Genomic DNA, 18804 nt, shown 5'->3' on the forward strand with positions numbered 1-18804 from the left:
AGTGATACTTTCTTCTTGACTTTGTCAATCAACGTCACATCTGGTCTGTTTGCACGTATCACCCTATCCGTTCTGATACCATAGTCCCAGAGGATCTTTGCGTGATCGTTTTCTATCACTCCCTCAGGTTGGTGCTCGTACCACTTATTACTGCAAGGTAGCTGATGTTTCTTGCACAGGCTCCAGTGGAGGGCTTTTGCCACTGAATCGTGCCTCTTTTTGTACTGGTTCTGTGCAAGTCCCGGGCATTCGCTTGCTATGTGGTTTATGGTTTCATTTTTCGTATTGCACTTCCTACATATGGGAGAGATGTTATTTCCGTCTATCGTGCTTTGAACATATCTGGTTCTTAGAGCCTGATCTTGTGCCGCTGTTATCATTCCTTCAGTTTTCTTCTTTAGCTCTCTCCTCTGTAGCCATTGCCATGTGTCATCGCTGGCTAGTTCTTTAGTCTGTCTCATGTATTGCCGTGCATTGGTTTGTTGTGCCAGTCCTCTGTTCTGTCTGTCATTCTCCTTTCTCTGTATATTTCTGGGTCTTCGTCTACTTTTATTAGTCCTTCTTCCCATGCACTCTTTAGCCACTCGTCTTCACTGGTTTTCAGATATTGCCCCAGTGCTCTGTTCTCGATGTTGACGCAGTCCTCTATACTTAGTAGTCCTCTCCCTCCTTCCTTTCGTGTTATGTATAGTCTGTCCGTATTTGCTCTTGGGTGTAGTGCTTTGTGTATTGTCATATGTTTCCTGGTTTTCTGATCTATGCTGCGGAGTTCTGCCTTCGTCCATTCCACTATCCTGCGCTGTATCTGATTACTGGCACCGCCCATGTGTTTATGGCTTTTATCATATTTCCGGCGTTGAGTTTTGACTTGAGTATTGCCTTGAGTCTCTGCATATATTATTTCCTGATCGTGTCCTTCATCTCTTGGTGTTTTATATCCCCTCCTTCTATTATTCCCAGGTATTTGTATCCTGTCTCATCTATGTGTTTGATGTTGCTTCCCATCTGGGTAGCGTTATCCCTTCAGTTCTCGTACTTTGCCTTTTTGTATGTTGACTAAGGCGCATTTTTCTATTCCAAACTCCATCCTGATGTCCCCAGATACAATCCTTACAGTCTGGATTAGGGTATCTATTTCTTTGATGCTCTTACCATACAGCTTGATGTCGTCCATGAACATCAGATGGTTGATTCTGTTGCCTCTTTTCTTGAGTTGGTACCCGGCATCCATCTTCTGTAGTACTTTTGTCATGGGAATCATGGCTACTACGAAGAGTAGTGGGGACAGTGAGTCGCCCTGGAAGATCCCTCTCCTGATATTAACCTCTGCTAGTCTTATTCCAGAGCTTGTAAGTATTGTATTCCAGTTGCGCATTGTAATTTTGAGAAAGCTGATGGTGTTTTCCTCTGCCCCATATATTTTCAGGCATTCTATTAGCCATGTGTGTGGTATCATGTCGAAGGCTTTCTTATAGTCTATCCATGCCATGCTTAGGTTGGTTTTCCTTCTCCTACTGTTCTTCATTACCATTTTGTCTATCAGGAGCTGGTCTTTTGTGCCCCTACACTTCCTTTTGCAACCTTTCTGTTGGTGGGGGATGGTGTTTGTCTCCTCTAGGTAGTTGTATAGCCTTTCACTGATGATACCTGTTAGTAACGTCCACATTATTGGTAGGCAGGTGATAGGCCTGTAGTTACTGGCTATATTTCCCTTACTCTTGTGTTTTTGTACTAAGGATGTTCTTCCTGTGGTCATCCATTTGGGTGCATGGTGATTTGAGATACAATGCTGGAGTTGTTCTGCTATTCGTGGGTGTAGGGCCATGAAGTTTTTGAGCCAGTATCCATGGACTTCATCGGGACTTGGGGCTTTCCAGTTTGGCATTTTCTTTAGTTGATGTCCGACTGTGTCTGTCGTGATCTCTGTGAATCTTTGTTTTATTCTCCCTGTTTCTTCTTCCTTGACTTCCTGGAGCCATGTTGCATGTTTGTTGTGTGATACCGGATTGCTCCATATGTTTTCCCAGTCTCTTACTATTATTATTATTATTATTATTATTATTATTATTATTATTATTATTATTATTATTATTATTATTATTATTATTATTATTATTATTATTATTATTATTATTATTATTCAGAGGAGGAACCCTATTCACATGGAAAAAGCCTACAGGGGCCAATGACTTGAAATTCAAGCTTCCAAAGAATAGTATGATTAGGGTGTTTATTCGAGAGAAGTAACAGAATCTGATGGGAAATACAGAAATAGGAGATCAGTTATTAGAAAAACAGATAAATTAGCAAATAATCAGATAGATAAAAATGTAGTAAAATTTTAGAATACAAGCTTAATTGTATTAGGTAGTAACGCACTGCATCTTCGCTGTAAGTTCTGCTGTAACTTCTGAAACTAGTCATCATCTGTGGGAGGCTGTTCCATAGTCCAGCAGTATACGTAATAAGGACCTCTGGAACTGAGGAACTCTGGAAAGCTTATGGACTCTTATATGGATATAGCCCATGTCGAACGCATTACTAACTTCGTAAAATCATATAGCCTAAAAAAATTTTGATGGCTGGAATTTCGTGTGTCCTTTTGAGGGGGGAAAGCCACCGTTGCCCCCCGAAAAGGGGTTTTACACATCTTTCCAAGTTTTAAAGCAATTTACTGAAAGGTCTCGAGTCTAAATGATATTGTAAATCTATTCCAGTTTAGAACAAACATCAGAATTTATATAATAGCCTACTGATGCCGTTAAACATATCGGTAACCACGGTCTAGAGTAGGTCCGTGTCGGTAACATAGGTAAACCATTTCAAACGTTACTGAAGACTTGCCTGCCTCAATTCTGCATTCTTATATGCAAGAAACTGATGTGAGTCTGGTCCGGGTTGAACGACAGTGAATCTAAAGGGAGTTTAATCACGGTAAACTGTTGTATATTCAAACAGGCATTGTCATTTTACCAAAATATCTTTCTAATTCCAGTGAGGGCTTGCGCGATGTCACAAAAAATTGATTTCATATCGAGTAGATAACGTCATTACGACAAAGTACCCATCCAGTTTGCTCAGCTCGAATAAAGCGTTTACATTTAGCGTGGTAGATTTTTTTTTTTTTTTTTTTTTTTAGTTTTTGTGGTCTCCCAGAATTTATGCTTTAATTTTTTAAGTTTGTCAGGACAAAACCATATAAAGCGACATCTTGGCAATACACGCGGTAACTCTTGACGTTTTAGTGAAAGGGGTCATGCATATAATAGAAAATAAATTTTGGTACGAACCTCCAAAAGTGACATATATTTCTATATCACACAAAAATAATAAGATAAAGAAAAATTTGGCAATTACAATTACTTTACGATATAAAGTGTCATTTTTATTGTCTTTTACATCAAACATCCCTCCTTACACAGTTCGTCTGTAATGTTGACAGTTCCACACCGACAACTCTAGGACTATGAAGCGTGGTAAACCTTTGTATATTTATTTTGTTTCTACTGGAACTATACCTTAATCAGTGACAGATGAGGTCATATGTAAGATTTAACCTTAGTATCTATCTATATAGAAGGATCACCTCGATTTTCGGCGCGTTTATGTGCAAATTCATTTCGTGGTAACAGGTTTGTTTATGCGGACGCCGGGAAGTCTCTCTCTGATTGGTCGAGACAGACACGCAACGTCGCTGTGATTGGACGCCGGCCGTACACTATCTTGAACTAGCAAAATGATAATTGGGTTTAGTACTTTATTCCTTGTCACTTCAGAATATAAAAGTCAAATTGTAGTCTAGGTTAAAAAGTGAAATGAGCATAGTAGTTTACTTTTGGGGTTACGTATGCCAATTAGCCGGGCTTTCAGTTTGTGAATTTTTTTAGTTACCTAGGCTAGCCTAGCTATGGCTATCTTGGCTACTAGGCTAGGCTAAGACTGCAATTAGTTACTCGGTAAAGGAAGATTTCGCAGAAATCTAGGCTGCTATTCCATATTAATAAATGGGGATAGTTTGCAGGGTGACGGGAGCATGCTCTAACACAAGTACCAGGCTAGAGTGGTTAACCCATTAGGCTTCAGCCCATATTCTAAGATTAATAAGATTAAACAGGGTTAATGAAAGTCTGGGCCTGCGCAGTGCACACATGCCTCCATGACGCTTTCAAAATTTTTAGGGTAATAAAGCGTAGGGTACAGAGTGGACCATGTACGATCAGCGTGGACAATCCCAAAAAAAGTACATTATAACGCGTCCTGACATTGGAGATGGGCATCAGTGGCGACTTGTTGTTGATGAGAAACGGAGCTAAAGACCTCTACTCTCCTTTCGAAGTAAGTATTTTCTCCAAAGTTAAAAATTAAGGCCTTATTTTAAGATTTAAACAGAGGGTAGTGAAAACGGTGTCAAACGTAGTGCAAATCTCACCGAAACGCGTTCAACATTTTTACCTACAACTGGAAATATTTAGAAGATTGACGCCATCTCCTATGATAAATCCGCACACCACTTGTACCCACAGACGCTGGGGCACTTTCATCACAACAATTGGAAAACTCCCTCACCGAGTAAACAACTGTTTTGTAGAAGACGACGAAGAGTGCACTTTGATAATTTTTTAAATAAATAGTAAAACATCAATATTTTACATTTATGCTGATTAATTTGAAAATATTAGTTATTGAAAAAGTAACTCTATTCTGACTCAAATTTAAGTTTTTTTTTTGAATTAGAACGTTCTTTTAAGTCCTGTATTATGCAGGTCGACGGACAAATTCTTGACTTTTTTTTCATACCTGTTGTAAATAATTGCTTTAATCAACTTTCTTGCAGAACAGTTTACCTGTTATTCATGCAGATTATCAGCTCTTCATGTAATTGGTATAATCGTAATGCGCATATATATTTTTATTATATACTTTTTGGATATATGAAGATGTTTTACTGCCGGATTATCGGCGTAGTGTGACGCAATCGTTTTCGGTCCCTAGGCCTCTGTTTTCGCACCATAAGAAATTATGGGGCCGAATTTGCATTGACCAGAAAGTCGTTAAAAGAGGAAAGTTAGCATTGAGGGACATAGTATGTTTTGATTGAGAAAAATACAAATTTATTCAATAGCAAGCTTGTAAAAAGTACTTAATTACAAAAAACTTGATTGACAACTAAGCAGCATACCTACTATGGGTTTCAGAGACAGTGCAAGCACGTTTTTGGGCAATACCTATTTCTGTAACGAACACTCGTATCAGAACGAGATTTTACTATAGTGCATTACACCCAGTGCCGTAATTTATAAGGGTATCGTGAATCACTAATCGTAAAGAATAACGACACTTGACCTTGTACCAAGAGACAAAAACTCCATTATCCAGAAATGGATACGAACACACGTAAAAAGCTCCACCTACCCTCTCCCCCCCTCCACCGCCACCCCTTTCCTTCTTCGTTCCTTCGCCTCTCTCTCTCTCTCTCTCTCTCTCTCTCTCTCTCTCTCTCTCTCTCTCTCTCTCTCTCTCTTCTCTCTGTTGCCAATCGGTATGTGTTGACCCTCCAAACTGGGTATAAGACTACACACAAAACGTTGAAATTGGTGAAATTAGCCTATGTATTGGAAGTATATGTACATAAATATTAAAAAAATTTTATCATTATTGCATTACTATGACAACTAGAATTCATGGAAACAGTTTATAATAATGAAACGGCTTATGTGTGAAGCCTCCACTAATGCGGCAATGATGATTGTTCCATTCTTAGCATGCAAACATTAAAGGTTACATTTATTTCTGGCATACGGTTATTAAAGAAATTCAAAATACTATTATAGACTGAAATCTATGAAAAGTGCTAGCAAAAACAAAAAAGCAAAAAAAAAAAAATTTATATAATTCACTTATCCGTAGTCGTTCCTCTTTGGTTTTCGGCAGCCAGATGTACGAAAACATTAGAAACATTTGATTGTATCTACTTTAGAAATATCTGTAATTTTTCGGAGTAATTTGGTTGCAAAAAAGGGATAATATACATGAATTAAATTAAAATTTTTAAATACCAAAGTAAATTTGAACTAAATAACGAGTAAAGTGAACAATTTGGGGAATAAAACTTTGCAATTTCGTCGTCTGCTGTTCGTAACTGTTTTTGTGGCACGCGCGCTTAGGAACCAGGAACAGCAACTTGTTTAAAGTGCAATGTGGAGTGAACTGAGACCAAAATGTGTATAATAACAATCAAATAAGCACTGTGGAGTTTCATTTGTGATGGCAGTAATGGATAAAAACCACCGATTACAAGGTAAAAATTAATTCAGTTCAAACCATGACCCCGGGAATAAAAAGTTTCATAATTTCAGTAATATAGGCAACAAAATGGTCTTAATTCACTCCACATTGCACTTAACCACGTTGCAGTTCCTGGTTCCTAAGTACTCGCTCCGCAAACATAGTTATGAGCAGCAGACAATAACACTGATTACGAGGTGCAAAGCTTTATCCCCTTAGTTGTTTACTTTACTCAATATTTAGTTTAACTTTACTTCAAAATGTTTATTTAATTCATGTGTGTTATCCCTTTTTTGCAACCAAATTAATCCCGAAAAATTACAGATATTTCTGAAGTACATCTGAGCAGACGACTGCAAAATAACTCATCGCTGCCAATCTAGTGGAGTTTCACACATACGCCGATGCATTTACAAACTGTTTCCATGAATTATTTATTAACTTTATCGTTACTTCAAAATGTTTATTTAATTCATGTCTATTATCCCTTTTTTACAACCAAATTAACCACTGCAACGTGGTTCAAGTGCAATGTGGAGTGAATTAAGACCAGAGACACTGGGGCACTTTCTTCACAATAATCGTAAACAATGACACCAACCACGGCTTATCCAAGGAAACTGAGATTTTTTGGTAGAAGAAGAATTAGCGTGCACTAGATAATAATTTAAATAAATAGTTAAACAGCAGTAGTATAAGGTCATGAATTGCATAAATTTATACATATTCATGATTATTAATTTGAAAATATTTGTTGTTGAAAAAGTAACTAGATTCCTGACTCAAATATCAACAGTTTTGCTGTGAACAGTACCTATGGCGTTGTTCGCACCTTTCAAATGTTTATCAATGTTGCCAATTGATATGTGTTCACCCTGCAAACTGGGTATAAGACTTACACAAAACCGGGAAAATAAGTGAAATTAGCGTATCTATTTGTAGTAGTATATACATATTAGAGCAATTTTATCATTATTGCATTACTATGACAACTAGAATTCATGGAAACGGTTTGTAAATGCATCAGCGTATGTTTGAAGCTCCACGCAATTGGCAATGATGAAATTTTGCCGTCGTCTGCTCTACTTCAGAAATATCTATAATTTGTCGGAGTTAATTTGGTTGCAAAAAAGGGATATGTAATTGACATGAATTAAAATAAACATTTTGAATTAACATAAAGTTAAGTTAAACTAAATAATGAGTAAAGTAAGCAATTAAGGGATTAGCTTTGTGCCTCATAAAGTGTAGTCGTGTGCTGCCCGTAACTCGGTTTGTGGAGCAAGTGCTTAGGAACCAGGAACAGCAACATAGTTAAAGTGCAATTTGGAGTGAATTAAGACCAAAATGTGTATAATTATAATCAAATAATCACTGTGGAGTTTCAGTTTTGATGGCAGTAAGGATAAAACCACTCATTACAAGGTAAAAATGAATTCCGTTCAAACCATGACCCAGGGAAAAAGAAGTTTCATACTTTCATTAATATAGGCAACAAAACATTGTTTTATTGTGCTGATTACAACTGCAATCTTGAGTAAGATCATTAAACGTTACATATATACGCTAACATTGTTCAAATGAGCGCTGGGAAGGACGTGAGATCCATGCCGGTTACAAAAGGCACCTCAGTTGGTTGACGCCATATTGGATTTTAAAACTGCCTTGAAAACATATTTTACAAAGACCTCACATGCTTATTTTAGTTTGTATGGGGCTTTCATATATCACATTGTTGACAAAACTTCAATCTTTTGAATGGTATGCTTAAAGATGTATTCTTGTTTCACCAATTAAATATTGAGTGAATAAGGCTGATCCACGCGATGACGATGGATCCAAGGCAGTGTATCCCCCTACAAACCCTCGGTCCTTTACATAAGGAATTACTTTCAGCGTAGCTGGAATTACGGCCGTTAAATTCTTGGACAAGGTGGTTAGGCAGTAACTACAGTGTGGCAGGCGGTTAGGCTCTCCTGCCCTAATGTAAACACTCCACTTTTCTTTTGGCCGTCTTCCGATGAAGATGCGTTTTTGTGAGCTCTTGCTGGCTGGCCATTGATCATTTTCCTGGTTGGATCTTTCATTTTTTTTATTTGTTCCGACACGGCATACAAACCTTCGGTCCTTTTACAATAGGAAGGTACTAGCGGCAGCTGGATAGGTCGTAAGCTTTCGAACAAGGGGTTCGGTAGTTAACTGCTTGTCCGACAGGCGCGCGCGCGCGACTGGTAGGTAAACAAATCACTTTTGCTTTCGGCCTGCTGGCGTGTGGACGTGTATCATCGCTCTCTGCCCGCTTTATCGTCGTTGCTTTCCGCATGGTTTGTGTTTTTCCTTTTTCTATTTATCTAGTGAAACTGAATTGTAAGTACAATCATTTCATATTTATTTCCATTGAATTCAATTGTGAATTAAAGGATCTTGGTTTCACCACGCCCTCCGATTACCCGAGTGCCGGGACTGAAGGGCGTAAGTGCGGGAATTCATTTTCCCACCAGAAATGATCCTCGATTGTGTATGCTCGGTGCCGAGGGCGGGAGAGCGCTCGCTCCGAGCGTATATTTTGGTTGGAAATGTGTAGATGAAAATCGTAAGTAAGTGCTCTTTTCATTTATATTTTTTTGACCTGTATGCTCGTTGCCGAGCGAATGCGCTCGGCACGGAAACTTATTCTGTATGGAAGTGGAATCGCAAGTACAGTATTCTTTTTCATTTTCATATATTTATTTTGATTGTAGCAATACTCATTTTGGATCAGTTTCCGAGCTTACCCGGAAATTGATCTTTTCCTCTTTTTATTTGAATGAAGTGAAATCGCAAGTGCAGTTCTTTTTCATTTTCATATTTTATTGAGATTGCATTGTTTACTGGGATCAATGTTTCCGCTATTTACCGGGAATTGATCCTTCCCCTTTTTATTTGTATGAAGTGAAATCGCAAGCGCAGTATTCTTTTTCATTTTCATATATATATTGATTGCATCAATTCATTATGGATCAAGGTTTCCATAAACCTTGATCCATAAAGGTAAGGAATGGATCCTTTTACCCTTGCGCTCGGTACCGAGGGCGCAAATGCGCTCGATCCGAGCCCTTATTCATTGTGAAGTGAATCGTAATGCAAGATTCTTTTTCATTTTATTCTTTTTATTATTGATTGCATCAATATTTATTTGGTTCAAGTTCCGCTCAGTCAGGGAATTGATCCTTATGCCCTTGCATTCGGGCCGATGGCACGATTGCTCTCGGGCTCTTATATTATTGTTGGGTACATGGGTGCTGTGCGGGGGTGGGGAACGAGACCCCCCCCCGCTCAGCTCCCACAGATGGCCCTTCCCCTTGGGGGGGGGAGGTTATCGGCGTTCTTCTCCTCGCCCGATCCGTCGAGCGCGGGGGAGGGCGCTCGGTGCCCGATGTACAATTGTATTCGGGGTCTTCCACTCGTTCGGAGAGGGCTCACCCCCCCCGCGCGAGGGGACTTCCCCCCCACTAATCGCTACCACTGTTATTTCCGCAGGTGCTACTGCCACGAGGGTGGACCTTGGTGAGGTATGGGCGTCCTTCCATTTGCAGGGCGTGCTAGTGTCCAGGGGCTGCGGTTCTATGTCTGGGCCTACTGCGGTCACCCATGGAGTGGTGACCACGCTCCAGGTGACGACGTCCCTCCTCACCTGGTGTAATCACCTCACGTGGTAACAGTCTTGCCTACAGCCGCTGTGAAGTGCCGTTCGCCGTACCGAGAGGGGGGCGTGCCGCCGCCGCTCGTGGTTGCCGCGCTGCAGCGACCACACTTCCGCTGCCCTAGAGCTCGCCCCTGGACCTGCCGCCGGTACCAGGATGTTGCTGGCTGCTGCTCCACTTCCTGTGTTCCCGGTGCTGCCTGCCGTACCTGCCGATTCTGGGCTGACTGTCCATGCAGTTGCTGTGCTGGCTGTCCCTGCCGTTGCTGCGCTGGCTGTCCCTGCCGTTGCTGCGCTGGCGGTCCTACCGATGCTGTGCTGGCTGTGCCTGCTGTTCCTGAGATCCCATACCTGCTGATGTCGTCCCTGTTCGTGGTGGTACTACCCCAGACTTTGGTCTGTCTGTACAGGTGCGTCCGCGGCCCTGTAGCTTCGGCTACAGCAGCCCCGGCTCCGCCCTGGATAGCAGATCTTACGTCTGTCCTGAGGAAGCTGACGAAGAAGAGGAGGAAGGTGTCGTCGTCGTCGTCTTCATCTTCTTCATCGTCGTCGGCTGCCGCCTCTTCCCCTTCGACTTCTAAGGCTTCACAGCCGAGGAAGAAGAAGGTTGCCTCCTCCCTCCTAAGAAGTCTCCCTCGGGAGCTTCTCGGGACCCGTCTCACCTAGGTGGGACGGGAGGGTTCCTTCCGCTGGTCCTCCTGCTCCTTCGGGAGTGGGGCCCGGGCCTCTTTCTTCCGCAAGGAAAAGACTACGGGGAACCAGAGGGGTACCGGCTAACACCGGTACTTTCCTCGCCTGGTGTCAGTGGTTCTGCCGCTGCATCAGGGTCCGTCTCGGCCTCTCGTTCGCGGAGGTACCGAGTGTACGGTCGCCTACCAGCGACCGTGCAGCCAGGAACCAGACCTCGTGAGTCCGCTCAGCGTCAGGTTCACGGCACGGGGCGGAAGACTGGTGGACAGCCGCTCACGCGACTCACCAGACCAGCTATCACTATCGTGGCGAACAGCTGGCTACCACCCGGGAACGTGACGGTCCACGACCGGCCACGGGCTGAGGCTGGGAAGAGGTCCTCCCGTTCGACCGGTGCCAGCCACGGCTGGAACCAACCAGCGACGTGACGTGCCGTGAGGACAAGCACCGGTCTCACTGTGACAGTGGAGCCTGCAAGGTCGACCTGACCGTGCCGCTCTCACAGAGAGCGATCGGGTATGGCAACCAGCACCAGCTCTTCTGACACTCGAGATCGGGGCCGCTGTGCTCAGTCCAGCCGTTCTCCACAGCGAGACGGTTCGACCAGGCCTGCAGCTCGATCGCCACCACGGGTTGACGATCGCCTGCAGCCCTCCAAGCCTGCTGGTTCTGCCAGCGAGCGAGGAGGGAGCGTCAGGTCTGCCTCTCCCGTACCTTCAACCTCCTCGGGTTACACCGGGAGGAGCGAGGTATTGAGGAGTGATCGTGAGGGGTGCGCCCCTCACGATCCCACCACGACGCCCTACGTGCCAGGCACGGTTCTTGGACCGGCCAGGACGTATGCGCAAGTGGATGGGGAAGACCGAGAGGGCTGTCGCTGTTCCCCCTTCTTAGGAGGAAGGTTCTCGGAATATGCTCTTGTTCGAAGGGCTTAACGGTCCCACTCTGCAAGATGCTGTGACTTCCGAGATCCAGAGGAAACTTTGCCGAGGTTATGGCGCTGATTCGTCAGCAACGACCTCGGGGAAGGATCGCCGCTCCCACCAGCAGAGCCACGTCTTGGCTCGAGTCGTTTTGGGGCCCGAGAGGGAACCCAAATCGACGGTGGGTCTGCCGCGATCGGAGCTTGCCGACTGTGTTGAACCAGGTAGTCTCTCGTCTCCGGACAAGAAGGCTCTCTCAGTTCTGGCCGGTCGAACAAGCTACTTCACCTCCTCTACTGCGACAGAGGCGTTTCTACGTGTCTTCGGACACCGTATTTGAATACCCCTTCGGTCCTCCTGAGAGGTTTCGACCTCGACGAGGACTGGAATGAGTCGGAGGACGGTATCGGCTCTCTCCTGTCAGGTGTCGATCAGCCCCACCCAGACGACGTTCACAGTGGCGGCAGATCCTTACCTACAGTATGAGTTCGTAACCCTCCTGGGGAAAACGTTTTCTCCTGACGATACGTTTTCCCAGGCTCTGAGAGGCCATCGCCGTAAGGCGATGGCTGCTTCTTTTCTTCTCCAACTGCTAGTTCCGCTGGGAAGGCGAGCCAGTATCCATTCCTCCCCCATTCCCTCTCTCCTTACGGCTACGAGGGAAAGGGGAGGGATCCTACAGAGATTTCTCTGTAAGATCCCAACGTTAGGGGCTGCGCTACGGGGGGACCTTGGGTCCTACCTGACGTAAGCCCCGGTCGTTGAGGAGGGATCCTGCCCCTTTCTCGATTTCTACGGGAATCGAGAGGACCACCAGCCGATATCGTTTGACGAATTCGGTGGGGGTTTCGCAGAGTGCTTAGAATTCTACGGAATTTCTAGCGCACTCAGAGTGTTCGAGTTTTTTACGATCTCCAAACACTTAGGCGAGACCACGGTCCAAAGTGAGCGAGAATCCCCGATAATTGTTACGATAATCGGGAACCTCGCTTATGCTCGAATTCCTGTAATTTCTAGCATTTGGAAGAAGACTGCTGCTGAAAGAAGAGTACCTCACAGTAGGCGATTAACCTGGAATAGAGAAGAACGGACGGGAACTTCCAGTTTGGCTTGAACTATCGTCTTCGGTATTCTGTTCACCATTGAAGCTTTCCTTTTGGGAAAGACTTCTCCTTCACTCTCTTGACTAGAGAAACGAAGGGGGCGGCCTCGTATCTCCAATCCTTATTCTCATTTCCTCGAGGGGAAAAAGAATTTAGGATGGAGGTCGTTGTAGCAGAACCTACAAATATAGCTAACGTATATTACCCTCGCGACATGAACTGATTCTTGTAACAGTTGAATTGTCCGGGGGGTAGGCGCATACCGTAGTTAACTCTACGGTTTGTGACCGAGACGAATTGTATCTTAATTGAACTGCAACTCGGGGTTGCCTGCAACCTCCCAGCAGTTATCAGTTTCGATTTTAGATACTTTGGTATTGTCATGACAACACCAAATCAGCTTTTGTATTTACCGAAATCCGTTTCGTTTAAATATAATTGCTCGAGCGTATTCTTTATGCTCGATGGTTCTAGCCGAACGCATTCCTTCGTGGAATAATGGATTAACTGGCAAACTCAGGATGACGAGTCACCGAGAGCTACTGCGTATTGAACTGCCTGATAGCGGCTCAGTATCAGCTAGGTCTCGGAGATGCACGGTCGGTTATGTCTCTCTCTCCCCTGGTTTGATTGACTACCGAACCGTATCTCTGCCCAACAATCATGGACTTAGGTCTCTGATTAACGGGGATTCTCGCAATAATGAAGGACCATCTACTGCTGTGACGCTCGATTTCATCGCCTTCGACATTGCGAGAATTTTCAACAGAGATATCTCTTGGACTCTTTCATCTTTCTGTTTACCGCACGGTAACAGAAGTCTGTACTAGTCAACCGCTGCATCGCACCGCGATAATGCGAATGATTTTTGCAGACATCTGAGTTTGTCTTCAAAATATCTCGTATTCGTAGGTGTGCAACAATTATTCATTGCTCGCCCCGAATTAACAGATATGTCAGAAGACATCGCCTACTCTCCGACCTGACAGCCTCTACTTCCAAATGTTCAGCCCATGAGAAGCAGTTCTTCAGGCAGTATTTCCCTGTCTTCATTACTGAAAAGCGCTCCGCTTTTATTGCAACTACGATCCTCACCGGACAGCAATGAATAGTGGTTAGCGTTCTCAGTCTTTGTAGCACAGGTTCAGAATCTTGAGAATCCTTCTCTCGGTTCAGCTGCGAAGACGTAGGTTGCATTTTCTGTACACCTTCGTCTTCAACGACACATAGTGTTGTTTCTCCTTAGCCGAGAATCAACTATACTATGAGATATCTTGCCATCAAGGACCTCGGTCTCTAGAAGGCAATTGACTTTCGCCTGTTGGGCACATGCCTTAAGAGAGTCATCACCTTGCCTTCTGGCATCGGTGACGAACAAATTATTTGTTTAGTCTCTTGGCAGAACCCTTTTAAGGCGAAGGTCACGTGACTTGCTCGGGTGCTTGGACAACTTGCCTCCTACCGAACGCAGTCAGTCGGCAGCTGTCAGAGCGCCCAAGTCTGTTACGAACTTCGCTGTGGACTTAGTTCGGTTGTTCCATAACAATCTTTTCTTCGTCCTAACGGCTTGTCACAGTACCCATACCATCGACACCCACCATTGAGTGTCGGTGTCCTATCCACTACCGAGAACAACTTCGCTGCAGACGGATAGACCAGTATGGGTACAGGACATCACCGAAGTCGAGAAGAGGGTTAGGTCACACGACCATTCCCTTCTTTTCCTCTGAGGTAATTGCATAACTTTTCCTGCGAAGTCAAGCATCCAGGGGATGGGGATTCGTGACGCTCGATTTCGTACCGAATTCGTAGCGAAGACTCTGAACCCTTCGGTTCCTGACGATCGGTTAGAGTCCTTCACAATCCCCTCCCTAATGGACTTCACCGCCTTCGATGCGAAGGAGATGCTGCTTTGTCCTGTGAAAGCGCGACCGCGCTTTCTGAAGAAACTCGACATCCCAGGATGAGTGTTGAAGACTCTTCGTCAGCACCAAGATGACCTAGAAGTACACTCCCTCAAGTTACACAAGAACTTCTCCATGGCGCAGGTACTGAAGGCAGGGGTCTGGTACAACCAGACCACCGGCACCTCCTTCTACCTTTGGATATTGCCCACAGGTCCTTGGATCGTTTTCCTTAGGACCTGTGGTGGCTGCTCAACACGTTGTCTAGCTAACCCAGACCCTAGCAGGCTGAACAGCATCGAGTCCTGGTGTGACTGTAAGAATAGATAAGTGAATGAGAGAGTGACTGGCTTCTCTTCCTATCTTTTTCTCCCCCTCTACCTGTGGGTAGAGGGATACGGTCATCACCTTGCTGGATAAGGACGAGAATGCCGGTGAGCTACTCGACAGAGCCCCATCCTATCCCTTTCACTAGGGATGGGAGCGAATATCCACCACTTCCTCCTACAAGGGGGGGGAAGTGGATGCCAACAAGAGACAAACCATAACTTTATGTTGCCTCTTGCAAATAGGAACTTGTTCTTGTTTGCTGGTACGAAGAGATACGCTTGCCTCTCTCTTAGTACTTGGTCCAGAGGTCTGACCATTGATCCTGCGGTGCACACCCCGATCAGTCGGACAGAGGCTTGGATCCCTCCCTCGCTCTTACGACCAGGGAGGCATTCCAAGGTTGGGCGAACACCAGTCTGTTCACAAAAGACTCAGATTCCTCCCACCAAGAAGTGAGTCTTCCTATTGTAAAAGGACCGAAGGTTTGTATGCCGTGTCGGAACAAATGACAATTTGTCCAAAATTGCATTTTTCCTAACTATACAAACCTGAGGTCCTTTTACACATAGCCCCACCTCATGCCACCCCTCACTCTGCAGTTTTTGCTTGGGCCAAAAGCAAAAGTGATTTGTTTACCTACCAGTCGCGCGCGCGCGCCTGTCGGACAAGCAGTTAACTACCGAACCCCTTGTTTGAAAGCTTACGACCTATCCAGCTGCCGCTAGTACCTTCCTATTGTAAAAGGACCTCAGGTTTGTATAGTTAGGAAAAATGCAATTTTGGACAAATTGTCATTTTTTGAATAATTATGTATATACTGTACTGTGTTTGATATTAATAATTAATTGAATTTGATAATTAACATGCAAACGCACTTTTGGTGATAGCCTTACGAGAATCATTAGACAGAGTTCTTGTTTTTCTAGACTATCCCGTCTTTCTCCGCCATTGGTGAAGAGGATAGACGTGCTGCTTGGATCATCTTCAGCATCACCCATCAAAAGGCGGGTTATCATGTCGCAACTCGGTCTCGGATGTCGAATCATTCAGCATCTATTTTCAAGGGCTGAATCCTTCATGATCCTCTATGCCTTGGACTTTTTCATTGATCCAGATCAATCATTACTTTGTCCTGTTGATGAGTTGCTGAACCTGCAGAGATTCCACACCCTCCATCGGATGTCAGTTCCTTTCTACACTATGGGCTTGCAAGTGAAGTGTCTAAGGACGTGGCTTTTTCAAGTCCTGCAAGATCATGAGCTTTGTCTCTGCAGAGAGCTACATCACCTGTATACTCTTCCCGAGAGTGCACAGTGCCAGTGGCTTGGTCCTTTCATTGCACTCCGAAGAATGTGTCGGACTGGAAGATAGCTGTAGATAGTCCTATGGGGACCACGTTGTCTTTCTTTTTTCGGGTAGTTGCCCACAGGTCCTTGGAACTCTCTCTCTCTCTCTCTCTCTCTCTCTCTCTCTCTCTCTCTCTCTCTCTCTCTCTCTCTCTCTCTCTCTCCCCCCCCTTGGACCTGTGGTGGATACTCGACAAGTTGTGCTTGCTTACCCTGCTCCTTCAAGAGGACAAGTAGCATCTCTCGCTTATGGTGTGCATTGTAGAGGTAAAAGGATGTGAGAGTAAGTGGCCTCTCCACCTTCCCCCTCCCCCTCCACCTTCCCCCTCCCCGTCCTTAAATTGGAGTGTTTACATCCGGGCAGGTGGTTCTCCCTGCTTATTGGAGAGTAGTTACTGCCCAACCACCTTGTTCAAGATTTTAATGGCCGTATTCCAGCTGCTACGCCCACAAGTATATCCTATTTTAATAGGACCTTGGGTTTGTATAGTTAGGAAAAGTACAATTTACTTTCAAAAATTATGATATTCTAGTCAAGACTTTTCGTTACAGGAGCAGTTGTGATATTGGCCATACTGGGAGTTAGTTCAGCTCTCTCCCCTTCTACATATTTGACACCAGGAGACAAGGAGAGGCTCAAACTTGTCCTTGACCCAGCATGGTCACTATCAGATCTAGCCCAAGTACTTTACGCTTCGGCTGGTTACCAGCACTTGGGTCAGCAAATTCCTGATTCTCAGGTATGATATTCCTCTTAAATTTTCATTACTTTAAATTGGATGGTGTACTTGGTCAGAAATATATCGTGTTGTAATGAAGTTGACCATAACATTGCAGAATTATTAGCAGGTTGAATGTTAAAACTGTCTTTATCGTTCATTTTCTGACTATTGCAGTATACTGTACTTTTAAGTTTTATTGTATAGTATTGATTAATTGTTGGAGAACTATCCTTGTCACCATGTGTCATCTAGACCATTGCAGCAGTTGTGTAAAATTGCTTAATTGTGAGTGGGATCATATGATCAATACACTTTCCACAATTACGGTTGAGGGAACAGTTAAGAATTTTTCAACTTTTTATATTTTTAGTATGTATTTGGTTTTTCTTAGGGAGTATGTAAGTTTGTGAAGAGCTCAGCTGGAGATGGAGCAAATGTCGAGACACTGTTCTTGGCGTCTTCAGCGGGGAAAGCACTGGGATGTCCCATAACTGCTACTGCAGCTTCAAAGCAAGTAGGTGTCAAGTTGATCACAGCTGTTCCAACTTGTATTTTCTCAATGTCGTCACTTTTTAGTTGAGTCATTCATATTTTAAAGCAATTTTTAGCTTTCTAAATTTTTTGTAAGAAGTCAAATTGAATTCAGATACTACACTAGTTTGAGAATCTATTGAAAAGACGATAGTATGTCTTCGTAGCAGACTTAGTTGAAAGGAAATTAACTTTAATCTACTTTGATGCCTTGTTGTACAGGCTGTTGGGGAGGCCATAAGAGAAGGGGCTTCACCTCAAGAACTGTTCCATGCAGTAACTGCTGCTACAAACCTTGGCATGGATGTAGACACTGCTAAGGTTTTACGCGCAACACAGATGGCCCTCAAGAAGGATGACAGTGTCCTTAGGTTTGTCAATTTAATTTCTAATATTAAATATTCAGTAAAATATTTGTTCATATCAGTTGAAATATTTCCCAGATAGGCTTATCTCCAGTTGAACCACTGGTTACTGTGTGCTCACCTTGAACTCAATTGAGGAGGTAAATGGATATTAAATGATGAGGCTGGAGGTTGTTTTTAGTATACCTGAATGCCAAGTGCAAGGCCTGCAGTGCAAAGCATGAATAAGTAAGTGGGTAAATAACAATATATTTTTGTACATGAACTTCCCTGACAGATATATACTTAGCTATAGTCTCCGACGTTCCCGACAGAATTTCAAATCTCGCGGCACACGCGACAGGTAGGTCAGGTGGTCTACCTTACCCGCCGCTGGGTGGCGGATGTACGAACCACTCCCGTAAGCTTGTCAGATTTTTCTCTGTCGCGGGAACGATAACAACTGTTGTCGGTTCCTCTCGATAGTTTTTCGATTCTCGCTTGCCTGGAGTTAATTTGGACTTCTTTTGGTGACGTATTCGCTTTGTTTGGCTTGGCATACGCTGATTGTGGACCGGTTTGATTTTGAGTTTGATTTTCTTTAACGATGTCTGATCTAGAATCGGTAGTTAAAACTTCGGTTTTGTTTAGGGTTTGCGTGAATGAAGGATGTAAGGTGAGGTTGCCGAAAGCTTCGGTAGACCCCCACACGGTTTGCATGAAATGCAGGGGGAATGAATGTGCTTTTGCTAACCCTTGTAATGAATGTAAGGGATTGAATGAAGAAGAATATAAGGCTCTCTCTTCTTATGTTAGGAAGTTGGAACGTGATAGAGTGCGTAAGGCTTCCTCTAGAAGTTCTAGCAGATCTAGAATGAGTGAGTTGGATGTGGATCCTAATAGTACTAACGTAGAATTAGAACCTTCTTCCCAAGTTGCAGCCC

The 18804-nt window shown here is 43.9% G+C and overlaps 1 protein-coding gene across 3 annotated transcripts in view; it reads left to right on the forward strand.

The window, feature by feature from the left end:
• Positions 1-3384: 3384 nt before the first annotated feature.
• Positions 3385-18804, forward strand: part of LOC135203157 (dolichyl-diphosphooligosaccharide--protein glycosyltransferase subunit 2-like) — a 77409-nt gene continuing 61989 nt past the window's right edge. For all 3 annotated transcript variants that reach the window (XM_064232834.1, XM_064232835.1, XM_064232836.1), the window contains exons 1-4: positions 3385-3476; positions 16816-17003; positions 17377-17499; positions 17739-17887. In XM_064232834.1, the coding sequence (XP_064088904.1) occupies positions 3467-3476; positions 16816-17003; positions 17377-17499; positions 17739-17887 (470 nt within the window). In that variant the 5' untranslated portion in view covers positions 3385-3466. The remainder of the gene's footprint in view (positions 3477-16815; positions 17004-17376; positions 17500-17738; positions 17888-18804) is intronic.

Source organism: Macrobrachium nipponense, chromosome 33, assembly GCF_015104395.2.
Source record: "Macrobrachium nipponense isolate FS-2020 chromosome 33, ASM1510439v2, whole genome shotgun sequence".
Lineage (NCBI taxonomy): Eukaryota > Metazoa > Arthropoda > Malacostraca > Decapoda > Palaemonidae > Macrobrachium > Macrobrachium nipponense.